Source organism: Pinus tabuliformis, chromosome 9, assembly GCF_031772625.1.
Source record: "Pinus tabuliformis cultivar Carrire ecotype Pingquan chromosome 9, CPIR1, whole genome shotgun sequence".
NCBI classification, from domain to species: Eukaryota; Viridiplantae; Streptophyta; class Pinopsida; order Pinales; family Pinaceae; genus Pinus; species Pinus tabuliformis.
In genome coordinates, this window is record NC_142307.1 from 1,723,751,724 (window position 1) to 1,723,778,928 (window position 27,205).

The 27,205-nt window shown below is 39.8% G+C and overlaps 1 protein-coding gene across 1 annotated transcript in view; it reads left to right on the forward strand.

Annotated features, from left to right (window-relative positions):
* Positions 1 to 27,205, forward strand: part of LOC149155587 (uncharacterized) — a 210,696-nt gene that overhangs the window by 6,351 nt on the left and 177,140 nt on the right. Inside the window, exon 2 of the mRNA XM_089440763.1 lies at positions 14,014 to 14,140. Coding sequence (XP_089296889.1) covers positions 14,014 to 14,140 — 127 coding nt within the window. The remainder of the gene's footprint in view (positions 1 to 14,013; positions 14,141 to 27,205) is intronic.

Consider the following 27,205-nt stretch of genomic DNA (forward strand, 5'->3'; position numbering starts at 1 on the left):
TTGATTCCTATTTGTTTACCTCCATCCCATGGCCTTGTCCCACAGAGGTGCTTTTTGACATGAGTGTATGAACCTATGTAATTTCTTTTGCAATGGAGGCATATAAATTTAGTGGTTCCACCCCCTTTCCTTGCTTTAGGCCTAGAAACATATTTCCACAATGGGGTTTGGTTTGCTTTCATTTTTGTGCCCTCATATCCACTCTCCTCTTTCTCCTCACCAAGGTACTCCTCCTCTCCAGGGGTTTCAAATCCACCACTACCCACTTCTTCATCATCTTCTGTTGGAAAATCAATGTAAATAGATTAGGGTTTGATTCTCCTTTCTTGATAATTACTTGTGAGTTGTGTTGGCTTCGTTTACTTCTTTATTATCTTATCTTTCATTAAGAAATTACCATATTTTGTGTGTATGAAGATCACAAAACAAGAGACACAAGATATAGGCACTATGCAAGGGAAAAACACTTCTTGAGGAGAAAACCCAATAATTTTTGTTTCCTTTCAAAAGTATTCTTTGAGACTCTTCACCCTAGACAAAGACCAAACCTTCCCTCCACACCAAGTCATCCTCCCATATCTTTGACCTCTTTTCCAGCAACTTTGACCATGCAACAAGTTCCAGCATCAGTGAAACCTCGAAGACTTTGATCTTCAAAACTAGGGCACAAAACAGAGAGAGAGAGAGGCACCAAAAGTTTGATTTTCTTCTTCTCCTTAGACTCTACCTAACTCGCACTTCCTCTAGCTTCCTTATACCCACTTTGACCTACTTTGCACTTCTCCAACTTCTCTTGAGATATCGAATTAGCTTGAGATAAGAATTAGTTCACCATGGACTTCTTGGGCATATATTACATGCGATACTCCCGATATGGCTCCTTCGATGTTAACTCCTTTGATAAGTTGGCTCCTCCGATATTTCATGCGATATCTTAATAAGAACAAATTGTAACAGACTCTTACTCATGGCTTGGCTTCGCTCCTTGGCTTCTTGTTCCAGTTTCTTCACGGATCTTCTCTGCTTCTCCTTGGCTTCATATCATTATTTAGTATCTAGAATATTGCCATATTGACATCAATGACAATCTAGATCAACAATCTCCCCCTTTGTTATTGATGGCAATATTCTTCTTCTCTCCCCCTCTGATACCAAGAAGAAGAATATTGCCATCAATAACAAAGGGGGAGATTGTTGATCTAGATTGTTATTGATGGTAAAGGAATGCACAAGGACTCCCCTTGTCGAACTGCTCCCCCTGTCATGCAACATCTTTATGAATCAACTTAAAGTGATGCTAAAGAAATAATCTCCATCTTTTGACAAAGATCTTCAAATGCTTCTCGAGGAAGAGGTTTTGTGAAAATATCAACTATCTGCTCCTTAGTATTGATATATTCCAAGATGATGTTTTGTTCAGCTACTTGTTCACGAAGGAAATGATACTTGATTGGTATATGTTTGGTCTTTGAGTGCATCATTGGATTTTTGCTGAGGTTGATAGCACTTGTGTTATCACAATAGATGGTGATTGGTTGATTTGTACCTATGTTGACATCTTTCAGAGCTTCCTTCATCCATAATATTTGAGTACAACAATCTGCGGCAGCTATATACTCGGCTTCAGCTGTAGATAGTGATATGGATGTCTGTTTTTTGCTGAGCCAAGATACTAGACAATCTCCCAGGAAGAATGCATTTCCACTAGTACTTTTTCGATCATCGACACTTCCGGCCCAATCAGCATCGGTGTATGCAGTCACAGTAAGAGTTGAGCTCTTAGGGTACCAAAGACCGAAATCAGGAGTTCCTTTCAAGTATCTAAGAATTCTTTTTACAGCCATCAAATGGGATTGTTTAGGGGCTGATTGAAACCTTCCCACCATTCCTACTGCTTGCATAATGTCGGGTCTCGTAGCTGTTAAGTATAGAAGGGCTCCAATTGTTGACCTGTAATGAGTTGCATCTACCGGAGGAGAGTCATCATCTTTGCTTAATTTGCAATTTGTGGTCATAGGTGTGCTCATGGGTGCACAGTCTTCCATTCCATATCTTTTAAGCATGTCTTTAAGATATTTGGCTTGAGATATGAACATGCCTGTCGTGGTTTGAGATACTTGTAGTCCAAGGAAGTAAGATAACTCTCCTATCATCGACATCTCAAACTCTTTTGACATATTTTGAGCAAACTCATGGCTCATTTCATCATTATTACTAGCAAAAATCAGATCATCAACATAGACAAGTGTCACTAGTAACTTATCCTCATCTGTCTTTATGTAGAGATTACTTCCTGCTACCCCCTTCTTGAAGCCTTGTTGTTGTAGATAGTGATTCAATCTTGCGTACCAAGCTCTAGGAGCTTGTTTCAACCCATATAATGCCTTTTTCAACTTACAAACAAAGTCTTTTCCTTCTGCTAGATTAAACTCTTCTGGTTGCTCCATGTAGACTTTTTCCTTAGGTTCCCCATTCAGAAATGCTGATTTTATGTCGATTTGATAGATTTTAAATCCTTTTGAGCAAGAGAATGCTAAGAACATCCTAATAGCTTCCACACGAGCTACTGGTGCAAAGGTTTCTTCAAAGTCAATTCCTTCAATTTGTGAATAGCCTTTACAAACAAGCTTTGCCTTATTTCTGATGATTTGCCCATCTTCATTCATTTTGCCTTTGAACACCCACTTGGTTCCAATTATATTTTTATCCTTTGGACGAGGTACCAGCTCCCATGTATCATTCTTTTCGATTTGAGACATTTCTTCTTCAATGGCTTTTACCCAATGAGGATCCTTACTTGCTTGAGTAAATGTTTTTGGTTCTATCATGGATAGTAGAGCAACATCATTTTTCTTTGGTGTACTTGTCATCCTTCTTCGGGTTTGCAGTGGGCATATTGTGTTTGCATTATATTATTTTCTGTTAAGTTATGGTATGTTCTATGCTTATAACAGTTTACTTCTTTTTCTTATAATATTCCACCGATTAGCAATCACATGTACATAAAGTAAAGTGCAGATAGAACATTAAACGATCGACAGAAAACAAGCCAAGACAAGAGACACAAGATGTGGCGGCTAGCCAGGGACAAACCCCACAATGTGTGGGGAAACCCTTTGATCAAATCTTCTTTTATCTTCAATAATTCAGCAGAGAGAAATAGTACAATAAATCTGATTCATATCAACAGTAGCAAACCCTAGATCAGTAGCATCAACATTAGCGGCTTCATTATCAAATTAGGGCAGACCATATCTCACAAACCGACAGTCGGATTGACTTCATTCCACCACCAAAAGTTTCGGCTTCCAGAGGAGGTTCAGATGAACCTACAATGCAGTTCAGATGAGGAGATCTTCTAGGCCACGCAAGTCAATCTTTACTTCTGCAGTTGCAGCTTCAGTTTCAGCAGTTTTCGGCTTCAAACTAGGGCAGTCGATATCTTGCAAACCGTTTGTCGGATTGACTTCATTCCACCACCAAAAGTTGCGGCTTTTAAAGGAGGTTCAGATGAACCTACAGTGCAGTTCCAAAGAGGAGATCTTCTAGGCCACGCAAGTCAATCTTTACTTCTGCAGTTGTAGCTTCAAATTCAACAGCTTCCGGCTTCACATGTGTGAGAGAGAGAGACCCATTTCAGCGCAGTAGAGAAGAGATTCATATCTGCGCAGTAGAGAGAGAGATGTGAGTGAGTCCAAATGAGGAAAAGTCCTCTTATATTTATACACAACGTTGGTGGGTGAATAAATGCGACTGTTGGGCTTTTGAGCCTACATGAGTTGTAGGTCGGCTTGATAATAATTCCATAATCAAAATAAATTCATATCTCCATGAATACTTATCGGAATCGGATGATCTTTATATCAATCTTACACCTCTCGACGAGAGGAATCTAATAAAAATATTATTAGCCATGAATAAGATGACCCACATGAAGTTTTGCCTTGGCTGCCAATTTTAACATTTTCAACGGCAATATACATAATGTGCGTTAATCTATGATCATATAAGGTGCGTACTCACATTCAAATTAAAGAAGTATATATGCATTATTGCATCCTACACTAATGGCCCTACGTTATTTCATGGTGCATATATATTCATTGCTGCTGCATTATATATTCCTTGGTGTGTATGTTTCACTTGATGCTGCGATATATGGTGCTGCCTAATATTGCATACATTGATATGGTGTGTTATATATTGAAAATTTACAGTGCCCTGGTGGATTAATGTAATATAATCAGGACGTTTGGTGCTGACAACAATATTTAAATAAAAATGGCAACAAGATGAAAATGGCAACAATATTTAAATAAATAAAAGCAAGTTGTCGTTTAGCTAATTTAAACAAGCTGTACCTTCAAGCTTTTGTGATGGCCCAACAACCATACAAAATGAGTTGATAGAGGTATTGAAAGACAGTGAATCAAAACATTGGCATACGAGTTATTATAAGGTTGTAAATATTGCATGGCGCCTTAGTCTCCTAGGGTTATTGGTGATGGCAACAAATATATATTACGAATTATTGTGGAGTTATATTGGAAATATAAATGGCATTTTTAATATATATAATGTTCTCAGAATGAATTTTATTACAATGCATTGATGTTGCGTTGTAAATATATGAGCATTGATGAATACAAATCGAGGCTCAAAAGTGCATTTAAAAATCCGCAGTCAAACTGTTTGGTCGTGGTAAAATGGTCATTATTTATCGGTGTTGCATGATGTTCCCTTTCAGTTACAAGATGGCGTGGTTCGATAAGCAAATCACAGAGCAGTTATATTCGCAGTGAGCTTGCCTTCTATCTATTTCATGTGAGGTTTACCAGTGCAACGACTTTTATTCTCCATTGTTGTGTATGAAAGCAGCCCCATTGCATTTCATATCTCATAAAGAATTCCTCACAATAACCACTGCCAGAAAATTTTGCAAGCGTTGATATTAATGCTGGTTGATAGCATTATATGCAACGATATGATTGAACCAGGGATATACATACATGCATGCAGCGATCATGAATTAGATTTATGCAGAGATAATTGGAGTAGCGTTTTTATGGCAGTTTTGGAGAGCTTTGAGCGTTAATATTATCGTGGTTTTAAGCCAATGCCAATTCGTAGTTTTTATGCCAAGATCCTTTACCATTGCAGCGTTAACATTATGCTAGCATCGGGTATGTTGCATTTCCATACATTGAAATATATTTCAACGTCATATCGTGGCAGCGGCTAGCATTGTACAAGATTGGTATACAATCCATGGTGATGTGCAATATATGCGTTGGTTAATAGCTGCGCGTTGGTTAATAGCTGCTGTATTGGTGATACTAGCATCAAAAAGGACGATATTTGCAGTGCTTTAATACAATGTGCGGATATGGTTTGGTTTTATGCAGTTTATTTTTTGCAGTACAAATCCGTAGGAAAGCGTTGAGAATTTGTTGGAGAGCGTTGACAGTTAATATAATATATCTTGGTTGGTTTGACGTGGAGACTTATATTATGAAGTAGCTTTCATATGCCAACGCTTTCATTTGCCAACATTGACAACAACGTTCATTATCTTTTGGAGCGGTCATGCCTTTAATCATCTTAATGCAACACGATAAATAGTTTGGAGCATACCTTTCATACCTTCTTTCAAGTTGGGCAGCGTTGACATTATAATAGGTTGGGCAACATTAAGTTTATGGAGTGTTAATATTGTTATATGGAGCGTTAATGTATGTCTGTGGAGAGCATTAATATATGCTTTTTGTGGAGAGCGTTAATGTATGCTCTTGTGGAGAGCATTAATATTGTTGTATCGATAGCGTTATATTGGATACAATATACAATATATGTTGCAAACAACATACAATATGGTCGATAAACACTGCAAACAATATGTTATATGGAACGATAATGCTATGTCAAGAACTAATGCTGCATAACGCTATGAATTCTATGGGTATGGAATGAAAAATATACATAGCACATATAATCCATGGGTATATATGAATTCTATGGGTATGGAACGAAAAATCTACATAGCACATATAATCCATGGTTATGGAACGAATGATGGAACGCACATGGGTAAGTGGATCGAATAATGGAACAGGTATGTCAAAAACTAGTGCTGCATAATGCCATGCAACGAATATGGAATGAATAGTACAACTTTGGTTTATATATATCACTGGTTCTACAAAGAAGAAAGAAAGAGAACTTATTTTAACGTCCACGAGGCTAAAGATAGCCTATGGGACAGATTGCTTCTTCATCTGCTTGATGTATTCGGCCCTTTTTCTGTGAAGATTCACAATAAATGCTCCCAGCTTCTCGACAAACCCCTCACTAAATAGATTATCCCAAGAGCTCGCTGCTAGCATATCTGCAAAACTTTCCCTGTTGTCTTTGAAGGCCTCACATTCTAAAATGAAATGTTTTTCTGTTTCCACTTTTCTGGAAGAACAAAAAATGCATACCCTTTCCTCCCACACTTCTTCTGGCCTTTTCCAACGCCCTGTTTCACAACGGAGTTGATGAGAATTCGTCTTTAACTGAGCAATGAGAATTTTGGCTCTCCAAGAGATATTTGACTCTATGTATGCTTTTGGTTGATGATTATGAGTGGGATTAAACACTTCAATATAGTAATTTTTCTTTCTTCCTAGCTCCTTATCCCAAGTATGTTTGTGGAACTTTTCCATAACAAAAGCTTTTACCTCTTTGTTGTTTATGGGACACGCGTTCAAGCAAATACCCCATTTACTAAACCATTTGTTATTTTGCTGCATCCAAGTTTTTTTGCTCTTGTACAATATATCGTTAAAGACAACCTTAGGCCATTTACCATCTTCCATTTGCTAATTTTTTTTTAAATACCTTATGGCTCGCACCATAGCAATTGCTTCAATAGGAGCAGTCCCTGTTTCACTTAACAAGATATCATATGGAACTGCAATTTTCATCTTAAATTTGTTTGTAATCAAACGCTTCTGAATTTTCTCAATTTGTCTCCACTGCGTGTCTGAGGTACTGCTAGCCCATAGTTCACAACCATAGAGAATCACCGGAATCACTAGAAGCCCAAAAAGAGTTTGAGTGGTCTTCCAGTCCCATAACTCTGCCTCTCTACACCTATTTTGAAAAGCATAAAATGCTTTCCAACCCCGCAAAGTTCTTTTCTTTCTACAACCATTCCAGCTTAGATTTTTGTTGAAGTCAATTCGAGGTATTGTAATCCGCAACTTCTTCCAGAATGTTGCCTTCAAAGTAGAACTGATGCTGGTTATGTTTTCTTTTCTTATAGAAGACCACTACTTTCGCTTTGCTGATATCGACTTGCATCCCCACACTTCTACAAAAATGCTCAAGGGATAGTAAGTGCTCTTGCAAACCAAGAGCCGATTTAGCAATCATAATAAGCTCATCTGCATACAAAAGAAGCCTTATAACAAACTTGCACAAATAGATACCATCACCCCCTTGCAAATTTAACCACTCCTCAAGCTTGTCAATATATAAACCAAAAAGGGTAGGAGACAGTGGGCAACCTTGCTTGACCCCGATATCGCTTCTAAAACTTTCAGAAATGCTTGCTGAAGTTCTAATTTTGACTTTTACATATTCATACAACCTATGCACAACTGTTCTCAAATGTTTAGGAACCCCAAGTTCCTCCATTCTCTGCCAAAATTTATCCTTATGAACCGAGTCAAATGCTTTTCTGAAATCAACAAAGCAACAAAAGACTTCTTCCTTTTTCTCCCAAACTTTTTCAATGACGTGCCTTAAAGTTATGCAATGATCAACTATGGAATGTTTAGGTCTAAAACCTGCTTGCCCTTTAGCACGCTTATCTCTTTCTTCTGCCCACTTGCTAATTTTGTTTTCTAGCATGCTTCCAAATAACTTTGCAAACAAAGGGTTTATCATGATGGCCCTATAATTGGAGGGATTATTGACGTCACCACTCTTGAAAAGAGGTATTTCCAGACTAGTTGATCAATCTGTGGGGAACCCTTGTTGTATGATGTTGTTGAAGATTTTTGTAATGTGAGGTGCAAGAATCTTTGAGTTCAGCTAAGTCTTTTGCTTTTCCAACTCCCAACTTCTTGATACCCATCTCTACCTCTTGTACTGTGAAGAGTTCAGTATCAGTGTTGACCAAGGGGGGAGGGTCAACCTTGGGAACCTGCTCATAGAGTTGTCTTGTATAGTCAAACCATTTAGAAGCTGTAATATTATTTCCAATTTGTATCTTTTTTGGTTGGAGCTCCTTCCAAAATAATTTGGGATTATTTTTCCCAAGGAAGATTAGTTATTCCCTTCTTGAAACTATGAAATCAACCTTTTTCTTGCTTAATAACTGCTTGTATGATTTGAGCTTTATGTTATCCTTGTTTGACTCTTTCCAACAAAAGTATATACTCCAATAAAACACTGGTACATATTCCAATAGAACACTGGTACATATTCCAATATAACACTGGTTTATTATATAACAATAGAATGTTGGTATATATTCCAATAGAATGCTCGTTAATTCCAATAGAACATTGGTATATATTCCAATGGAATGCTGGAATACAATGCAAGGTACTGTGGAGAGTTTGCATACAATGCAAGGGATATTTACATTGGAGCAACGTTATAACATTCATGGCAAGCGTTACGTTATATAATTCCATATTTTATTAATGTCATTCCTGAAGTGAAATGGGCAACGTTCAAGAACAACGTAGCTCTACATTGCAGTGTTCAAGAACAACCTTCAAGATCAGCGTCCACTCATTATCTTGGAATAACTAGATCAACGCTCACTCATTATTGCACTTTATTGGCTTGAATGCCGCTGTTCTCAGTCTTAAGTTTGGAAATAAAAAACCTTGTTTATTTCACGACGGCTTATCACGGGTGCTTTTTATGAGTTAGGGTTTTGTGCCCTAACTCCAAGAACAAGAAATACATGTTGTGGTTCTACTTCTTCAACGGGAGTCGTTGGAACCATTCACAATTTTGATGGGTTCATTGTCGATTTAACAGATAAGGTCCACTAGCTTCCATGCTGCATCAAATACAGTGGCCAATGCTATGTTTTTGATCACTGCAAATGCTACTCACCAACCTATTACTGCAGCCGAGATTGCTTCGAAGACTTCTAAAAATGCAAGGATAATGGAACGATGTATTCCTTTCACGATATGTATTGGAACGACAAGATGGGATGATAAATATGATGTTACGCTAGTGTGGCTGCTATAGTGTAACACTGGTGTGGCTGTTGGAATGGTATATATTGGTAGCATTTATTGGAACGATATATTGGAAGGATTTATTGATATATGTATTTCTTTCATGATATATATTGGAACACTGCTTTATTAGCCATATTGGAACGCTGCTTTATGCATTAAGGAATACTATATGCACACATAGTGATACCTTGCTTTATGCCTTACGGAACTTGACGAAGAATACAAAGAACCTTGAATAATTGGTCCAATTAAAGCATGAAATGACACAATTGTTGGGATGTTCTAAGTAACAATGTTGATATATCAGTGATATGTGAAAATATCGTGATATTTTTGGCAAAACGATATATCGCCAAGTAAATATCGTGATATTTTCAAAATATCGACAAAGTATCACGATATTTTGAAAATATCAGTTAACTATTGCCATATTTTGAAAATATTGGCTATGCTTAAAAATATGAAAAAAATGATTTTTTATGTTTGCCGATATTTTACGATATTTTCGCCGATATTGCCGATAAGATGTTTTCAGGACCCTTGTCGATATTTTCGCTGATATTGCCGATAAGATGTTTTCAGGACCCTCGCTGATATTTTGCCGATACTGTTATTTTCAACACTGATTCTAACTATGCAAAATATGCGCTGGAGAATCATATGGCTAAGACATTTTCTAAAGTTATAGAGTTGTTAGTGGATATATCAGTGAATATATCAAAGTCGGCTACTAAGGAATCACAAAGACTTAAGGATTTGAAGAAAAAGGAGGAATGGAGGATTCACACTACTATAGCTACAAAGTAAAAGCAATGTTCCACCAAGACTCTGGTGTGTGGAGATGCGGGTGTGGGGAGACGCACAGGGGGGATGTGTGGGAGTACCCTCAAATTTTAGGGAAATTTAGGGGGTACGGGGGGACGTCGGATTATATATATATATATATATATATATATATATATATATATATAAAATTCAAGTTCATATTCATAGTTCAATAATGAAGGCATAAATATTAAATAGACTAATAGTAATATGGATACCAATACATTGAAAATTGAAATTTGATCCACATAAAATTTAAAATCATAATTGAATTAAATAATGACATACATTGATCCATCTTCATCATTCATTTTGATACATACATCATTCGTATGACATACTCATTATTCATCCATACCATGAGATTCAATAATGAAATATTCAAATGCATTGATCGATATCATTCATCATTCATCATTCATCATTCTACAATCTACATTGATTTAAAAATTAAATTCATCATTCTAGAATCTAAATTGGAAGCAAAACATACCAGTATATTACTATATACTATATACTATATACTAGATACTGGAGTTTGAACACTAAATTTATATTGTTCAAAGTTTCAAACTCAAAATAGTTAAAAGTGAAGAGTCAAGAACCAATCTGAGGTCATCAATATCTAGTGTCACAACTCAAAAGTTAAAATTGAAAAATAAAAATGGATAATGAGCACTGAAAATAAAATCAACATCAAGGACTCAATCTCAATGATTGGTCCTCTACATCCATTTGTTGCATGAAGTCATCGGGACCATCAATGGGAATGCCAGTGTCTGAGTCAGAGTCACTCCCTTGAGTAACCAACGGAACTCCAACCAAACCATGCTGCAGCTCATCTGGTCCATCCTCATCTCTATCTGTGTGCTATCCTATGGATCTACATCCCATCGTGTTGCCGGTCCCTTCCAATACTCCGTTGTCTTCCTTGGTGCAAGACATAGAGAACTGCGCATTGCAACTAGCTTCTCTGCTCTCCTAGAGGAAAGTCTATGCCTCTTGATAGAGTGGATGAAGCTATATGTGGACCAATTCCTCTTTGCTACAGAGGAACTAACAATCTGAGATAATAAGCGATAGCAAGTTGTTGGATCTCTGGAGCATCATCCACATGCATGGTCCACCAACCAATGGGGTAAGTTTGCCCTAAATCATTACAATCTTCCCTTGCATCGGGCTTGTTGAAGGGACCATTGAGACTTGCAAATTGCGTCCACTGTCTCCTAATTGTTCTCCCTTCTTCTAAACTATACATCTTTGTAATGGTAGCTCGAAATCTCTTTTTGACCTTTGGATCTTCAATGGGAAGAATTCTACTAGTCCTTGCCACATACCATTTTGGGTTGAGTGCATATGCTGCCATGTGCAAAGGCGTATTCTTTCGATCCCACCTACCTCAAAAAGGGGTATGACTCTCTTGCCCTCCTTTATATATAGTGTTTCTAGTATTGGTTCCCAAACTTTTTGTCCAAGCTACGTCTCATGGATACGATCATTAGGCCTATTTTCCTTTACGGGTCAGAGATTTGGAGCCCAAGTTTGTCTAGAGTGATTGGGCTAAGATTGAGAGTCAAAACCCTTCTCCTTAGGTGCATTATCCATTGCGAATGTACGGTTCCTTAGCCCATTGTTGAGGTTGAGTTTGAATCTGACCCTTTTCGCCTCAATGTCATCTTCCATTTGGTTTCTTTTTGCATAGGGTTTCAAGGTTTCAAGATTCTACCTCTGAGAGAGATAAGTATGGCTACATAGTATTGTGCTCTTCAAAGCTTATCACCTCAAATAATTGCTTGGGGATTCCGCACTAGTCTTGTATCAAGAGGCATGTTGGCTTCTTTAGTTAGTGCTTATATGCCAAGACCATCTACCCCCTTTTAGTTATTTGTTAGATGTGCCTTGTTAGCTAAGATGGAATTGGGTTGAGCCATTTGTGAGGACTTCTATATATAGTCTCTCAAAGAGCCTTGGCTTGAAGATGGCCCTCTATTTGGAACACTTGGAGTTGCAGAAAGAAATCATTGCTTGTCCCCTATATGTGGAGACACCAGATGCATTCTATTAGGATCCCCTTAGAACAATTTTGGGTGGGATATAATAGACTTTGGATAGAGATTTATCACCATATACCATGATTATAAGGAAACCACTAACATTGTCACTTATTGGAACTAGAGACAAAATCCATTTTTATCTCCAAATGCTTTCTCTAATATGAGATTACAGATTGTTACTGTTGCCTCTATCAAGACTCAAGGGACTCCCCTCTACCTTTTTCTACTTCGATTACATGTACCTAACAATCTTTGTGGGAAAGGTGCTCATATATATCTTAGTCCTTGAATTCCTCGCTTTGATTGATCACTCTTAGGAAGATCACTCATACTTATAGGTTGCCTTGTCAGAACAGGGCAACAATCCATAGGTAGAGGTCTAAGACACTTTAGTCATTAGATTAGTGAAAGCTTGGGTCCTTTCTCGAGTATCATCATCTTGATCTCCTCCCTGAGGGATAGACCTACATCTTCAGGACCACATAGATTTTTCTCCAAGACAGAGGTCATACATCACTAGATATATAAATAGGCCAAATTGAGATAGGACCAATGTCAAGGTCTTCTTGGCTGTTAGAGTACGCCATTGCATCAACTGAGTAGCTAGTATTCTAATAGGATTTTTTTTTTCTTTGATCTTGGATGGCTGGAGAATAACGCTTCCTCTCTGTTCTTTTACCTTCGAGGAGCATACTATTGGATCCCTCCAATGCTGGCCACTCCTTATGGGATATCATCCTTTGTTGCATTGGCCCATTTATAGTGATATACATCTTTGACACCAACCTTGTATCTTGATCCCTTCCCTTGCCCTTGAATATTAGGACCAATAAGGTTACATATCATCTCTCCCTTTCTTGTACAGTTAAGATCATGACATCTTCATCACCTTATCTGTTTGTTGGACTACTAGTTTATAGCTTTTGGCTAGATGCTCAGTTATTTTACCTACTTTAGCTTCTTTCTTTTTGTATTGTTATAGGAGTTCCTTTTGCACTACAACATGCTATTTACATTAGATGTATCTTTAAGTCCTTTTCACCTACTTTTGTGGTCTATTGTTGGACAACAATAAAATTATCTTATCTGACTGTCTTCTCTTATCTATCTTCCCCTCTCTCGGTCTTGTGTGAGCTCAAAGCCCCTCCTCTTGTTCCCCTTGGCCATTCAGTGCCTTGCATTTACTCAAGCTGCCAGTAACATGCATATAGATCATTGTTTTTAAGCCTCACTTAGGTAAACCTAGAATAATATTTTCATCACTTTGTGGATTCACTATCAGTCTCTTTCCCTTGGGCCCTTATTAGGAATTCTACATAGGCACACAAAACATATCACATTTACATCAAGGTGGTGGGACCCTTGATTCAGTACTGAAGAAAAACATACTCATATGCATCACATAATTACATATCATATGCCCAATTTCCCATATCCAAAATAAAGAAGTTGAGTGAGGTTTTCTGATAATTATCAGTCAGTTCCTTAGCTAAAAGTGGAATCAATTGCTGGTTTTTGTCTTGTACAATTCTGTTATCAATCTGTAGTGTTGCTATTTCTTCGCAGAGTATATGCAAGTACAACAGTGAGTTCTAATTCCATCTCTTTCAATATGTTAATTTCCAAGTGTAATGTGGATCTTGGTATCAACAATGGCACTACTAGGTTACCTATTTGCAAAATACTATAAAGGTCCTCAAATCAAGTATTGTAAATATTAAATCATTTGAGGTTCTTTTCTTCAAGATGACATTACGATTATTGTTACATTTGTTGGATGTCCTTGTTTAGTGGGTTTAGCCACAACAGAATTCTTCTAATTGGCTGATCTTTTGACAGGTACAATGTTAACATTTTCTGTGATAAATTACTTTGTGCAGAATAAGCACCCTACAGGCGAAGCTCTCAGGTAACCCCAAGGAAGCAATTAACACTAAGGACATGAATAGACTGAAGAATATGGCATATACGGTTGAAGCTAATATTCACTCTGCTGCCAATAGTAAGGTACAGGATATATGTGTCCTTCACATTTGTTATCACTTTCTGCTAACTAATTTTCATGACCAAACCTAGTGATTATCCATTTTGAGGAGTTTTATCCATCTATTTCCAGCATTGCTGTTTATTCATCTTTTTATACTTGTATCTGTAATGGTTTTTTGGTGCATAGTAATAAGTTTGCAATTGCGTTGCCTACCTTCCTTCAAGAAAGCGCTATTACATATGTTACTTACATACATCTACTACTAGTGGCGAATGAAAACCTTTATATCCATTCCTGGTTTATGGTGATCAGATTTAGGTAAACGCTCTTGGACATGGCTGCTTGTGCTTTACTTGCCATTATCAGGCTGCATGTAAGATAGGTGATAGTGAAGAGCTAATGCTGAAGGGTGTTCTTTGGATGGACATGTACAAAACTAGGTATTTTATTTAAATGATGAGATGGCAGAAGATTATGCATGAGTTTGTTGTTTTGTAAATGTGTAGAAAACATTGTTGAATTGGAAATGATTTCTATGCAATCCTTGTGTAATGTGAGTCACAAAATTGTGGGACCACAAAGAACCCAAGTGGACCCAACTAGGTCAAGGGTGTGGAGTAGATCAACAATAGAGGGGCTTGACCAAGTTAGGGAGGAGAATAGAATCAAAGGAATAATTTTCTTTTGTAATTAAAATGCAACGATCCAAATGGGGACACTAACCCAAAGCAACCTAGGGAGAGGAATGATCCTTGAGCTAGGGCTTGCAATATCTTGGGATTCCTTTGTCGGATTGAGCTCAAACTTGGACTCCTTGAGAAGACGCCAACGCAATTGTGGACCAATTTTCAAGGGTTTTGGATGGCTACAAAAGATTTTGCTTGATACCCTAGGAGACCTAGGGTTAGGCCTAGAATTGGCAGAGATCAAGAAAAGAAAGGTGAATTTGACCACCAAAAGGATGCGAGGATCAGTGCCTTGCTTCTTGCGTTTAATGGAGTCAAAATACACCTAGATCAAAGATTTTCTTATTACTTTTTGTAGCATCGAATGTGTTCTAGACATGAAATTTGGTGGAGAGGCTAGAATACATGAGATCTACAAAACCCAGAAATTGTTTATGGAAATTCCGCCTAGAAGTGTCTCAATTAGATTTTTAACCGTTTTTTAAATATTTCCTAAGTTTGAACTTAGGGAATATGGTTAATTAATCAATATTATTTGAGATAAGGTGAGAATATTCTAGAAACTCACACGGATTGATCTAGAGATGATCCTAGTCATCGATTATGTTTTAATATTGGCCGTTGGTGCTCCAGCAAAGGATTATAAGAGGAGGTCGATGTGGTGATGGAGAATACACTTCAGCAGTTCAATTTATGAGCAGATCGATTTCTAGAGTAGTAGTAGTCAGTGGTCAGAGAGAGAGCTAGAGATTGAAGTAGTGAGAGAGGGGCAGAGATAGTGAGGTTGGAGGAGGCATTCCAGATCCAGCGAGTGCATTTGCAGAGTCAGAAGAGCCACAGAGAGGTCGATGCAAGGGCAGCGCAACAACCTCTAGAGGCAAGATTGATTTGCTGAGAGGGAGAGACGTCTTTAGTTCCAGGGCTTGGGAAGGAGTCCTAGAGTGCTGAAGCAACATCTTTCCAGTCATCAGAAGGCAGAACGACCTAATCATAGACCAGTCTGAGGCTAGATGTCAAGCAGGTTGTGCAGAGGGTCATAGGGTCGAATTTTTGAAGGCAAGTCGTGTTGGAAGATTGCCTGTGGGGTGGGGAAAATTCCACACTAGATTTTTGCCAGTATTTTTCTCTGTAAGATTGCCAGATTTCGACATCCAGTTATACTCAAAATTTCTCACTGCTGCATAATAATAAAACCCTCAGCTGCTGCACCAATTTTCCCAAGTTGGGGTTTTCCGGGGACTTTTATCCAAAAATAATTGTGTTACTTTTATGTGTGTGCTAGCATTTCTTAGCTTCCAACATTTTATTTTTCTGCAAAATTTTATTTGTGAAGGTTGCTATGTATTTATTTCGATATTTGCCATAGCAGATAAATTATTAATTGATTAACAATTAGGAGAAATAATATCAGTTGCTGCAATAGGATTCCAATTTTTGGAATTTTCACATTTCTTATGCTAAGGATCCATAATTAGCCTTTGCTGGCCTTTCCAAGTGTAACAACTAGGTTATTAGGATTTTATACTTCAAATTTGCAAAGGAGATGAAGTTTTGAGGTCTTTCAACCTATGAGGTGCCTCTAGGAACATTCACCCACTCCCTCAAAGAGCAACACATGCATTAAATCACTTATTCAAGGTTTCCAAAAGAATTTTGCATTATTTTTAACCCATACAAGAATAATGATAATAATACCATGCATTAGGCAAGTAAAATAACAAGAATAGCATTAAATTTCACTGACATGAGAGAGAGAGAGAGTATATCCATTCATTAACTTCGCATTAGAAAGAAGCTCCAATCACAATAGCGAAAATTCAAACATCATAGTGCATCAAGAAACTCCAAAAATTTTGTCCCAAAAACAAGTGCGAAAATTGCTCAAGTGATACTAATCTAATCCAAGTGATGATGAGAGGAATGAATGAGTCTATCATCTATTTATATCCTTCCTAAAGGGTTTGATTTTCCTAATTAGGCCTAATTAAGCCCCAAATAATAAAATAATGTGCCATAATAACATCCCTTGGTGACAAGCCCACCAAGATATCTCCAAAATAGAAAGATAAGCCTTTCAAGAGGGAAAAATAGTAAACATGATGAGTCGTTGGGCTGTTGAGAAGGCCTACTAGAGTCCAAAGTGTGGCAAGGTGTGTAATATTCCAAACGGGATATTTGGCTAATTTTGCAGAAATCTAACTCAACCAAAATTTCTCCATAAAATTACCATTGAATTAGCAAAAGATTGCCATGTAAAATATGACAAATAGAGTGCTTGCAATTCAATAATATGATGAGTAGAAATATTCTCAACTTTTATTGTAATAGAAACTGGGGTTTACATGCTGATACAATAAAATAGCTAAGATGGAAACTGACCTCAAGAATCTGCTCCAATGCTGTGTTGGCCCTCCAAAATTGAACTGAAATGTCACTGCTGAGCTCTCCTATGAATTCTGGATGAATTCACCAAGGGGAGATGGGAACTTGCCCAATCTCATTGATTCACCCGAGAGTTTTTGTCATAGGGCTACTAATGAAGTAGAGAGCCGGGTTCTTAACCTCTCATACATGAAGAAGATCAAATCCAAGATGTTCCCCAGTGGCCTCCTCTTATTTTTATAAATATGATGGACCCCTTTAGAACCTCTTATTTTATTGTTATTTTAATCATTGAGCATGTTTCCCTCTTTTATTAAAATATTCTTTTTAAAGTGGGAAAATGGTAAATTGGCCACCGTGCCTAATTAGGTCATTGGAAATCCCTTCTAACCATCCCATCCTATATATCTCCTCGTTCTGGTTCCAACAAGCTATTACACTAAGGTGTTTTGTCAAGTATTCCTCTCGGAATGCCACCTTAACCGTAATTAATTGAGTTAGGCCGAATAATAACCCTGTTTCTCGAAAGTTGTCAGAATGCAACGAAACAAAAGGCAAGTTGTGTGGATGATGGAATATGCCAAGCGAATGCCATCGAATCCCATAGAAACTCCTCAAAACCACATGAAACATCTCCAAAAGCCCCTGAGCCCGCTGATGAAGTAAGCTTGCACCTGTGACCAATCTAACTCCAACAATGAAAATCCATCCATAAGGAACACTAGAAAAAGGAACATCTCAAATCCTCCTGCCCCAAGATTGCTTGCCCTCAAGCAATCCAAACTTGTGGACCAGTCTGGTGGCCCAATGCAACTGAGACCCAATGACTGGATCCCATACAAATGACTGGGTGATGCTATGCCTCTGTGTCAACCCACCATGATTAGACCCCTCTAATTTAACCTGTCATCAACAAATCCTCCGGATATTAGTGCCACCAAGGACAAGCATCAATGCTCCATGGCTCTTGCTGTGCTATAGCTCTGGCTATGAATGCTATTCTATTAACCACGTAACAACTCATCACCTCTCTCCAGTCCAACCCTTGGCATAGGCCAAGGTCAGTCCTGTTGAAATTTCTAAGTATTACCTGTTAGAAATTTTATCTATATTCTCTGGTTTATTTTGCCTACTTGTTTAATTACTAACAAGTTATCTAACCATAAAAACACTGAAATAAACACAATACGGTCTCAGTCCCAAGGGTTAGCTCAACCAGTCAAATCAGTGCCTCGCCCATCAGGAGGTCACAAGGTTAATTCTCCCCGAAGCCCTTGGGGTTAGGCCTAGTTATTGGTCGCGGGGCTCGATTCCCTTCGGGGTTTATCAACCCAGATATTTCCGTGGACATAGTGGCCACCCAATGACTAGGGTGTCTGTGAACCACACCAAAAAAAACGCAATATAGTCTCAACCATCTATAGATCAACAACTGAAAGAAATACACACACAAGGAGCACCATTATTTTTGGACAAACGTCCTTGGAAAAACCCAACTTGGGAAAACCAGTGCAGCAGTTTTGAGGGTTTTTATTATTAAGTATCTTTTCTGAGTACACTGGGTGCCAGACTGGCTCACCCGACAGAGATAAAAATCTGGTAGTAATAGGTCTCTTCAGAAGCAGATATTCTGAAAGTCTGCCCCACGAAACCCTCTCCAGCACAATTTGAAGCATTGCGTCAACCCTCCTTGCCTCTGCGTCAGCTTGGAACCCTTTGTGTTAGCCCTCTGAGGTTCTGCGCAGCCTCTCTGGCCCTTTGCTTCACTCCTGCAGCCTCTGCGTGGATGACGCAGGCCCTTCTGGCCTCTGCGCAATCCCTGCTATCCTTTGCGTGGCTCCCTCTGGCTCTGAGTCTGCCTCTCTGCTTCTGCGTTGGTCTTCTGACACTATCTCTGCCTCGTACTCATTGCCCCTCACTGCAACTGATCACTGATTCGATTTCTCTTAGCAAACCTCGCTCTAGAAAATTGAATGACTGATCACTCTGGTGTATCCTCCAACTGACTCTCAAGCCTCCTCTTATACTTTTTTCGTTGAGTCTTCAACGGTCGAGATTACATCTCTAATCAATGGCTAAGTTAGTTTTGGCTTGATCCATGTCATTTAGAACCTTCTAACCCAGTTTTATATTAATACCCGTTAATATTTTTATTTTCCTAAGTTTAGACTTAGGAACCCATTAAAAATATTAATTATTTTAATATCTCCTTCACCAGGCAGAATTTCCCCAAACTATTTATGGGTCTTGGAGATCTCATGTGCTTTAGTCTTTCCACCAATTTTCATGGCTAGAGAACATCTGATGCTACCCCAAATCAACACTCCCTCTTAGCGAGGATTGTGCTTTAGTAATACTCCACATTGAGCATCACCCTGATTATACAACACCTGTACCTGCGTTGATGCTAGGCCTCCCCGCCCAACATCCTCTGCATTGCTGCATCCTATACTGTTGCCCATGGCTTTGCCACTGCCACTGCTACATCCGTACGACAGCTCCCTCTGCATCTGTGCTGTTGCTGGTCCTTTCTCCCAACATTGCATCTGCACTGCAGTTCTCTCTCATCATGTTGCATCATGCTACTGCTACTGCTATTGCATTGCAACTCAGTTACTGAGAAGTAAGTAACTGATCCACCCAACTACTGACATCCTTGTCAGGCTAGAAACCCTCCCGATGCTGAAGCTCTCTCTGCTGCTATCCTGTGCTCCCTCTGCTGCCTCTGCGCCGCTGCAACAACTCTGTGCCTCTTGCACCGCTGCAAACCTCTTTGTGCCATCCTGCACTGCCGCAACCTCCTTCGTGCCTCTTGCATTGCTGCAAGCCTCTTTGCGCTGGCAAGGACTACTGCACTCTAGCACTCTCTGCCGCTTCATCCGCATCCACTTTTACCGACATCCACCATCCTGCTACTCTCACTTCAGGGCTCCTGTAGCTAGGTATAATCCAAGAGTTTGGGTACCTCAAAGATCCTGCCCCTCATCGCTTGTAGTTTTCCTAACTACAGCTCGATGTCTCGAGGAGAGGTCCTTTTTCTTCCTCTTCTCTTGCTTCCCCGCAGATGCCAGAGCTACAACCTCTTCCTCCTCTTTCTTGACCCGGGCTCCTTTGCTTCTACTTTCTATCTTGGTCAGTTGTCCAATCTCTTCTTGGTGAAGAGCTGCCCACAATTCTTCCCAATTTGGAAGATTCTCTCTGCCCAAAATACTTTAGACGAATGTCTCCCACTCCTCGGAGACTGCGTTTAGGGCGGTCCTCACCATCAACTCCTGATCCGACGTGGCCCCTATGGAAGTCAGTTGGTCTCGGATCTCCTGCAACTTGCTGAGGAAGTGATTTACCTGCTCCCCCTTCTGCTTTTGGTACGACCACAACTGATGCTCCAATAGCATCTTCCTTTGCATAGAAGTGCCTTGACACAATGTCTTCAAGGTATCCCACATTTCCTTTGTCGTCTCCTTCTCGGCGATATGCTGGACCACATTCGCCTTGGCCATCGCATCCTCATACCTTTCATTGTCAGCTTGGTCGACTGGGATAGCCACGGTTCTCAAGGCAAAGTCCTTGATGCGATGTTTATCTAGAACAGATAGGTTCCTGGCCTTTCAGATGACAAAGTTGGACACCCCGTCCAGCCTGTCCTGATCCCTCAGTCCATTCATGGCCATCTCTCTGCTCTTCCTTTCGACTCCTCTGAGTCTCTACTTCCCTCCTGGAAGTTCTCTCTTCAACTCCCTCTGAGTCGCTACTTCCCTCCTGGAAGTTCTCTGCTAGACTCCCTTTGAGTCTCGATTTCCCTCTTGGAAACCTGCCTGCCAACCGTCGAGTCCCACCTCTCCGATCTCCTATGCACTTGCAACGTTGATTTGGATTTCTTAGCTAGAAATCCGCCTAGGTAGCGACTCCCTCTACCTTGGTTTTGCCCCATTAGGTACTGTTTTGTCTCGGCAGCAACAACACCCCACCAGCTTCACTCCCCGCAATCTACCCACAACTTCCTATGCCCCAACAACTGAAGGACTGAGCCTCTAGGCTCTGCGCAATCCCGGGAAGGCTGATTTGCTCCCTTGGCCAACTGCGTCAACCCTCCTAGTCTCTGCGTGGCTCTTCGTGAGCCTCTTTTGCCTTCTTCTACCTCTGCGTTGACCTCTCTCTAGCTCTTCTGCCTAGGAACAACTTCTGTCACTCGGGACAGTTGTTTTTGCTGCAAATTCTTTGATTCAATTGGTGCCTTCAACTCTCCTATGATCTGATTCGCTCTGATACCATGTTGAAATTTCTAAGTATTATCTATTAGAAATTTTATCTATATTCTCTGGTTTATTTCGCCTACTTGTTTAATTACTAACAAGTTATTTAACCATACAAACACTGAAATAAACATAATACAGTCTCAATCATCTACAGATCAACAAGTGAAAGAAATAGACAAACACACAAGGGACACTGTTATTTTTGGAAAACGTCCCTGGAAAAACCCAACTTGGGAAAATCGGTGCAACAGTTCTGAGGGTTTTTATTATTAAGTAGCTTTTCTGAGTACACTGGGTGCAAAACTAGCTCACCCGACAGAGATAAAGATCTAGCGGTAATACCTCTCTTCAGAAGCAGATATTCTTAAAGTCTGCCCCATGAAACTCTCTCCAACACAATCTGAAGCACTACGTCAACCCTTTTGGCCTCTGCATGCAGCGTCAGCCCTCTAAGGCTTTGCGCAACCTCTCTGGCCCTCTGCATCACTCCTACAGTCTCTGCGTGGATGACGCAAGCCCTTCTGGCCTCTGCGCAGTCCCTGCTAGCCTCTGCGTGGGTCCCTCTCGTTTTGCATCTGCCTCTCTGCTTCTACGCTAGTCTTTCGGCACTATCTCCGCCTCTTTGCGTCGTATTCATTGCCCTTCACTGCAACTGATCATTGATTCGATTTCTCTTAGCAAACCTTGCTCTAGAAAATCGAATGACTTGTCACTCTAGTGTATCCTCCAACTGACCCTCAAGCCTCCTCTTATACTTTTTCTGTTGAGTCTTCAACGACCAAGATTACATCTATAATCAACGGTTATGATTAGATTTGGCTTGATCCATGTCCTTTAGAACCTTCTAACCCAGTTTTATATTAATACCCATTAATATTTTTATTTTCCTAAGTTTAGACTTAGGAACCCGCTAAGAATATTAATTATTTTAATATCTCCTTCACCGGGTAGAATTTCCCCAAACCATTTTTGGGTCTTGGAGATCTCATGTGCTTTGGCCTCTCCACCAATTTTCATGGCTAGAGCACATCCAATGCTACCCCAAATCAACAAGTTCCACTATGTAGATGCAGCCCTGAAGTGCTGGAAAGATGTTGGCCTACCTCCCACCGCCAACTGGAGCATGTGGTACTCCTCATGTCTAACGGTCCCTGTTACACTATGCACCTGACTGAGAATATCGTGCCACCAACAGGATACCAACTCGTAATCTCCCTCCAATCCATCTCGTGGGAAGGATCAGATGGATGTGCACATGTATATGGCATGAGTTCACAGTGTTGCACCATGTTCAACTCATGCAACTCTGCCTAACCAATCAATTGGATATGTCTATTCATCCCTACCCCTCTCCCTATAAGTGGGCAACCCATGCTATATGCCTTGTCTATGTACTCTTGGATAGGGATGCTGCCTGGAAATATTGCAGCTTCGCTAGCTGCCACTGCACCTCGTTAGTGGGTAGACCCAAAGATGGATGCACCACTGTCTCCAAAAGAGCCTCCCTCATTTGACCAAAAACTCCATGCTCCACTGGTCCACTCTTCACTTGCAAAATTGTCTTGTTAGGCCCCATCGCCTCCTGATGACCCATGTCTACAAATACTACCTCCTTGGTGGCCGTTTGTACATTTGTGCCTGCTTCTCATCAATGGCTGGCCCCAAGCATGTCTGCTCATCCTCCTCTATCATGGACTCAACATGAGCCACCGACTGACACTCTAAAGATGGCCCATCGTGCGCACTGCGCTCCACTATGTGCTCCTCATGTTGAATGGGAACAAGCTTTTGCTCATCAATCTCCTCTACTAAACATGGTTGCATCTCTAAGCTGCTGTCAACAACCCCCCCTGACTGCTCATGCTCCTCAGAGGTGTCCATGGACTCAACTATAGAAGAAGGACCCTCATCCTAAAAGTTAGAAGGAATCTCCTTTTGATCTCTCCCTGTGGTCTCCTCAGTGTCACCCATGCATGAGTGATTAGGTCCCTAAGGTTCCTTGCAGTTGAAGCAAAGACCCTTCCTCCTCAGCTCATTCTTGCTGCATGATCCACCAAACCTGAGTAACTCCTCCTTGGTCAACTGTATTTTGAACAAACCCAATGTTCTGCTCAACCAACCCTTCGGCTAGTTCATAGGCAGTAGGTGAGACCAACTATTCTCTCCCCCAAACATACATCAACCAAGATTGCAACTCCCAGCAAATGGCATCATGGCCTCTCATACATGATGAAAAGATGGACTGCATGTGTGTTTTGATTGAATCATAATGATATCTTCTAATGCTGAAGAAACATTGGAACATTTGCAGGATCAAATCATCACACTCAAGATCAAACATGATTTCATAAGTCCTAGTCATGGCCATAATTTCCAAAACCTGAATCTTCTTCCCAAATGTAGGACCCTCATTATTATCCAAATCTCACAGGGTGTCTACCATCAGTCTGAAGACTCTCTTCATTATGTCGTCATTGTAAGGAGGTATAGGTGTCGACAACATCATGATACTGCTGAGACAAGAGGCAATTGGAAGAGTGATCCCTTCACAAGGATACTTTAAAAACTTGGACTGTATCAAAGCTAGCATGGTGGGTTTGAAAGCCCACATCAACCTTTTCCCCCCTAATTGGTTTATCTCAGAAAGGAGTGTGTCTTGTTCTTCTAATTTGGGAAAGGTTTTTAATGTAACCTTCATGTGCTTGAAGATTACCCCCAATGCAAAAATATTGTGTCGTAATTCCTCCCCCTTCTGCCAATCTTTAGGCGATTCTTGGTGGAGAAGGGTGTGGATCCCTTTTGAGAATGATCTGCTAGTCAGTTTTGTTTTCTGGTCTATATTGCCGCCCATGGAGGTATTGACTTTCGGGTTCATGAGACATTTTAAGAACTCCATTATTCAACAACATATACAAGGCTATGGAGTTAATATAATAGTGTTGTCATATATGGTAGTTATGGATTTAATGACAATTCTGCGCATCGATCTCAGATTAGACAAGACATATATAACAACTTACTCAAGTTTCTAGTATATACACTGCCCAGAGAGCTCCAACTAACAGTCAACTTCAACAAAATGATCTCTAGTGATTAGAATCAGCTCCATTACCTCTCCTCTTTGTCACAGATCTAGGAATTGTTTGCTTCAAAATAGGAGGTTATGATTTGAATAAGTATAGTGAGATAAGCTACTACAGCTAAGGAAAGATGACTCTGATCCCTTCTTGACACACTGCTACAGGTATAGGAGGAATGGATTCAAGGAAACTTGGATCTGGAATACAAACCACCTCATGATTGTAGTTCGATTTCTGGTAGCAATGTCCTCCAACTATTGCTACTTGGCCTCTTTCAAGAAAATTACTAGACACTTCAATAATCTGGTCCCCTTTTCCTTATAGACATAGATGGGAATTATGATGGATTCCCACTTAGAATTAACCGAAAGAGCACTTGTGTTTTTTCACTTGGTGGAGGTTTTTCTTACTGAGGAATGGTTTAATGGGAAGTTGTGAAAATTCGGTGATCCCGAATCTTACTACAACAACTGACAATACTTCTCCTATTTGTTAAATTTACTCAACAAATTATTTGTTGTTTTCTACGACAAACATCAAAATACATACATTGCAGCCTTCACAAATTAAAAATACTGCAGAAGAATTAAAATGCTGAAGAATAGATGCACACACACATATACACTATTATTTTTAGACCAATGTCTTCGGAAAAACCCAACTTGGGAAAACCCGTGCAGCAGTTGAGGGTTTTATTATTATACATTAGTAATGTGTGTGCAAATCTATGGAAGCTCAAATCTAGCTTTCCATACAGAGAACATGACTGACAAACGTCTAGTGAGAAATCTCACTTCCATCGGTGATTCGACACTGACCTTAGCTCAAGATGAGTTGCACCTAGCTGCCTTTGCGTCACCCTATGTAGATCTGCGTTAGCCTACTGGGACCAACATCTCTCTCACTCTGTTGCTCTGAAAACTCAATCTTCTGGTCTCCGGGCTCCCACTCCGGCTCCTGCCTCTGAATCTTGACTTCTCCTCAGCAAATACGGATCTTCCTTTGAAGCTCTGCATTGCCTCTCTGCACTACGTCAGCCTCTCTGTGGAGTACGCTGTCTCTTTGCTATGCACTCACTGGACTGGAAAAACTTCCTTCTAGCCTTACTATCCCTGCCCCTCTCTCACTGCTTCGAAACTACTGAATCATCTCTGGCAACACACAACTGCTACTCTAGAGTTCGATTTCCCAGCAATACTGAATTCCTTGCTCCTCAATTGTGTTCTCCAACCCCCATCAAATTTCTTCTTATAATCTCTCGTTGAGGCTTCAATGGTCAAGATTAAAACATAATCGATGGCTAAGATTAATTAGAAATCAATCCATGTCTTCTTCTAGAAGAATCTCACCAAGACTTAATTAATACCTTTTAATGAACCAAATTTCCTAAGCTTAGACTTATGAACCATTAAAAAAAAATTAATTATATTAAGTAGGTCGTCTCTAGATGGAATTTCCAGAAATGATTTTTGAGTTTTGGAGAATACATGTATTCTGGCCTCTCCACAAAATTTCGTGTCTAGAACACATTTGATGCTACAAAAATCAACATAAGTCACTGTAGGTGTCCCTTTAAATAAATTTCAGAGAGGTAGTGACACCTAGTGATGTATTGAATCATTCCTTAAACAAAGGTATTTTATACTCAATAATCTCATATACATTAAAGCAACCACAAAAAATATATCTGATCACCAGGTAATAATTCAGGAATGCAAGCAATGTACACACAAAATTTCTGAGTTTATAAAGATAATTATATCATGCAAATAGAGGAACCTGGAGTTTACGTCACCCCCTTTTTGACACACAGGAACACTTCAAAATTTGAGGATGATACTCTCTATCTCTGCTAACAATACCCGAACAACCACGACGAGAATCTCATCTCTGCACGTACCAAATTGTACAAGATAAATAATGTGCACTCCTCTATCAAGCTGCAGATCGATCTTGTTTACAATAATGACCAAAGGCTGCCCCTCCAAGTTCGATCTAGTACACAGTGGGGTCATTCACATATAGTGTCTAGAAACATACAAAGTCTGATAGAAATGACAACTTCAGCCTTGTCTCATGTCCCTGCCAGTGAGGAATAATGTTCCTTGACAGCTTGGTTAGGCACTGTAGTAGGAGCTCAATCTCCTTGCACAATAGCTATGCATTCCTTTACAACTCAGGTTTTATACGAGACTTCGATTTTTTTATAATTCCTGCTCGCAATTCCTCAAGGGAACATACTCAAAATGCTGAATAAAAGGAATATGTGCCCCTTATCTGAGGTCAACACGACCAAAGGTGAAGAGAAACCTCGACCCCTTCAGAGGAACACCCATGACCAGATATATAAGAAGAAACTCAACCCAGAACTGAGATATGGTACAGGACTTTAGTCACTTCACTGCCATTCAAATGCGTAGCCTCTATCCTCCTTGAAGATGAAACTTGTGCTCTAGAATGAACCACCAATCCTCAACTCACCACAATAAATGCAGAGTTCCTTGTGAGTATGCTAACTGGCAATGTACAAGGATGATGATTTTGCCTAACATAGACTAAAAACACAATAAAGCTCAGAACTGCTATTTTAGGTGTGAAATCAACTCGTCCTCTCTTTTCACCAAGTCGGCCAACCACTGCATTTCTCTTGGGAGCTCGAGCTTCTGCATTGCACTTGAAAC